Source organism: Cajanus cajan, chromosome 1 (assembly GCF_000230855.2).
Source record: "Cajanus cajan strain Asha chromosome 1, NIPB_CcT2T_4, whole genome shotgun sequence".
In the NCBI taxonomy this organism is placed as follows: Eukaryota; Viridiplantae; Streptophyta; class Magnoliopsida; order Fabales; family Fabaceae; genus Cajanus; species Cajanus cajan.
The window spans coordinates 7,172,620-7,176,126 of record NC_138517.1 but is presented as its reverse complement, the minus strand read 5'-3'; the positions used below and the strand labels follow the sequence as shown (position 1 = coordinate 7,176,126).

The window sequence follows — 3,507 nt, the reverse complement described above, 5'->3', positions numbered from 1 at the left end:
TTTAGGGTAAAAATTATAATATAGCGACGATATTTTGTGTTCTTGACAATTTTAATGAGTACAATCCATGATTGGAACATATATCTCAACAATACACAAAACAAACTATCACCAAAACTCAGATCTTAACAATGAGCAGTGCAATATCTTCTTGCACAAAACAAAACACTATTAATACTACCATAGTTCAGACATAGGTATCAATGAGGGATTTCCTCATCTCATCCACAATGGCACTTGGCTGGGCTTCTCTGAGCTTGAAAACACTCTCAATTACAGATAGCTCTGTTGCTGTGGTGTCAGAACCACAAAATGCTGTCCAATCATTGACAGTCATTCCAGCCGCAATTACTTCACTACCACGGTTCACAGTCCCAGCCACCAAAGGAACCTGAAGAAGTGTAGAAAGTTCATCCAAGTCTTCTATGGAAGTATGAGGGTGGACCTGCATCAAGTGTATGGTCAAAAGACAATATATATGTCTAGATGAATTTCAAGGAGAAAATATATTTTACTCACCAAACCACCTCTGTTGGAGAAGGCACAGTAGCTGCCAACAAGAATATTACCAGCAATGGTCTGCCTGAAAACTTCTACTCCAAGAACATCTGCAATCATCTCCTCAGTCTCCTGAACAAAAATATTATATTGAATACTAGTGCAAGCCATGATTTATATGTAAAATTGAAAAGATAAATGCAAATAACAATGGTGTCGAAGGCACTTTTTTAAGACACTATTATTAATCGAAATTCATTTAAAATTACAAGTTTTTATGTCTCATTTCTTATTTAATGAATCCTTCTTCTAATTTTATAGTTTTCAATAAATTTCAACCAATGATAGTTTGTTACAAGTGTTGCTAGCACTCCTGATACAGAAAATTAACTCCATATGCAATACAATAACATGTTTGGCAGACAATCAAAAGTTCAAAACTTGATTAGGTCCTTAACAGAGAATTATCTAGTACAACATTTTTAAGTTATGAGCAAAGATTTGTTTGATTAACAAAAACCAGCATTAGGTGATCAATTCCCCAGGCTTTGATACATGCTAAATTTGCATTATATTTCCAAGAAATTACAATTTGTTAGAGTTGTCAAAATCTAAGGTGATCAGATGAAGAAAGACTAACAATATATGTGATAATTTGTCCATTTATTTATTCATGTTTAACAAGAAAATAGAATTCTCTCTTCAAATCAATTTCTAATTCTAAACATGATTAAACAATTACAGAAAAAAAAAATCTTTAGTCCACAATAAAACAATACCCTGTCAAGATCAGTGTGTGTGAGGGCCACATGGTCATTACATGCTATACAATTTCCCAGAGCAGATAACCTTTCATCAATTCGCTGAACAACAACTTGATCAGGTAGACTGTTTCTTAAATGTTGAAGTTCTACAGCAACAACAGTGGCCATAAGATCAAGTACCATATGTCAGTAGGTACAGAGTTAATAGGGTGAATTTTTGGGGACAAGGGGAGTTACAAAGACATTTTAACAAGACAGCACATTAAAATTATCATCAGAAAGTACTAACACTAAAAACAAACATATAACAAAAATAGGAATCACCTTGGTCTGTGGTGGTATGGGGCAAGAGAAGCCCATTCTTGTTTCCTGCAAACCAATAGAAAAGTAAATTAATAAGGTCCAATAAAACAATAATGAATAAGAACCTGATATTAATTAAAACAAAACAAAATTTGAATATGTAGGATGGACTAATACTCCATGAGAAACCACGAGAAGAAATGAGGATAAGAAAAAATTACCAGCACAAAGACGGCCAATAATTCGAGTACCACCAATGGATGTCTTGACCACAGGGATAACATCTGCTAACTCGGATTCAAATACGCTGTATCAAGAAACATATGAACATATTATTTCATTGATTTATTTATATCATAACAATTCAAACCATTTGTAAGTTGAAACCAGATACTAATAACTTAAATTCATCTTGGAATATATTTTAACTAGTCCAGAATGAACGAATACCTGTAGAAGTTTTCAGAACCTCCAATGGCAACCAAACAGTAGGCATTTGTAAGTTTAGAGAACACTCCAACTTCACAATTATTTTCAAACTGAAGTCCTGCAAGAAATCCATCGTCATTCAATATACATTAATTTAAAAAGTAAAAATGATTTCCACCAAAGAAGACCACAAAGTTAGAGATACGTCAAACAACATAAATGAACAAACTTGGTAAAAGGTACAGATTAAACAGATAGGGAAAACATATATTTTGCACTTACTAGTTGCCATGATTGAGAATGACAGAAATCTTTGACCCAAGTAATCAAATTGAAGATCTACAGTATTAGAATTATAATCAGAAAAACAAAATAAAGGACTCGACTTTCATATGAAAAGCTATTCAAACAATATACATCTTATATCTAAAACTTGTAACCCTCTTCTAATCAATCTGTGAATAACATGTATTATCCTTACATCAAGGTTTTGAGAATTGAATGTTAAGATTGAACTTCTTATGAAAAACATCTAGAAGGGGGTCAGTGTTACTTAAACCAATTCTTCCATGGACAGTTTTAGATAACAAATTCACGTATCAAGTAACTGGATCTGATCTTTACCTAACTTGAATATAAAAAAAATAACAAAAAAAGGAATGATATCTGTACTAGAAAATTATTCATTCAAATGCCACCTAAGAATTCTTTAATTCGCCACTTCTTCTAGCATTTGGTATACATGATAAAACACGGCAGGAAAAAACAAGTAGATTCCGAGTCATGTTTAGAACATTTTATGATTTTAAAAATAGGACATCCCAAAACTCATTGCTGGGAGTACATTTTAATTCCACTAAGAAAAAAGTGAAACCAAACCTTTTCTGTCAGTGTGGCAAACACTGCCTTAGAAACAATGTACATGTTGAAACATCCAATACAAGGACAGCTATCAGAACCCTTAAAACAAACAGCAGCAATAAAAGTACCTCTTTCGAAAAGATATGAACTTTGAAAAACTCTCCTATATAATGCATGATTGGAATGGTTCATTTTGAATAAAAAAAACATTAAAACATAAACTGTCACAAACATGCAGATAGTTTATGCCATTATTGCTACTTAAAAACTTAAAATATCAAAAAAGTATTAATATATTTCGCGTCTGCAAGCTTCGTGTCTATACTTTCATTTCGGCAACGCAATCAAATAAAAACTCACTCGCGGGAAAGACTAGTGACAATAAAAAATAATAAATTTACATCAAAATCGGAACACCAAATAATCCATAACCTAATTTGGGGGGATTATGGGGGGAGTGTTGGATGTACAATCATGAAGAGAAGAATACCTGGTGTGGCGTTTAGGATGGAAGGTCACGGCGGAGATAAGGGCGGCGCCGGAGATATTGTCGGAGCTAAAAACACGAAAAGGGGAAATGGAGAGAGAGAGAGAGGCGGAGAGAGAAATTAGGGTATTGTGTTTTGTACCTGCGGGGGCCGTGGGCTGCACG

At 33.7% G+C, this 3,507-nt stretch overlaps 1 protein-coding gene across 1 annotated transcript; it reads right to left on the bottom strand.

Moving 5' to 3' along the window:
- Positions 1–3,507, bottom strand: LOC109818504 (eukaryotic translation initiation factor 6-2). The gene is made up of 8 exons (XM_020383988.3): positions 3,346–3,507; positions 2,277–2,333; positions 2,016–2,112; positions 1,787–1,872; positions 1,587–1,631; positions 1,278–1,408; positions 520–630; positions 1–445 (listed from the first exon to the last, which is right to left on the bottom strand). Exons 2-8 carry the CDS (start codon positions 2,284–2,286, stop codon positions 188–190), a joined length of 738 nt encoding a protein of 245 aa, XP_020239577.1. The 5' UTR covers positions 2,287–2,333; positions 3,346–3,507; the 3' UTR covers positions 1–187.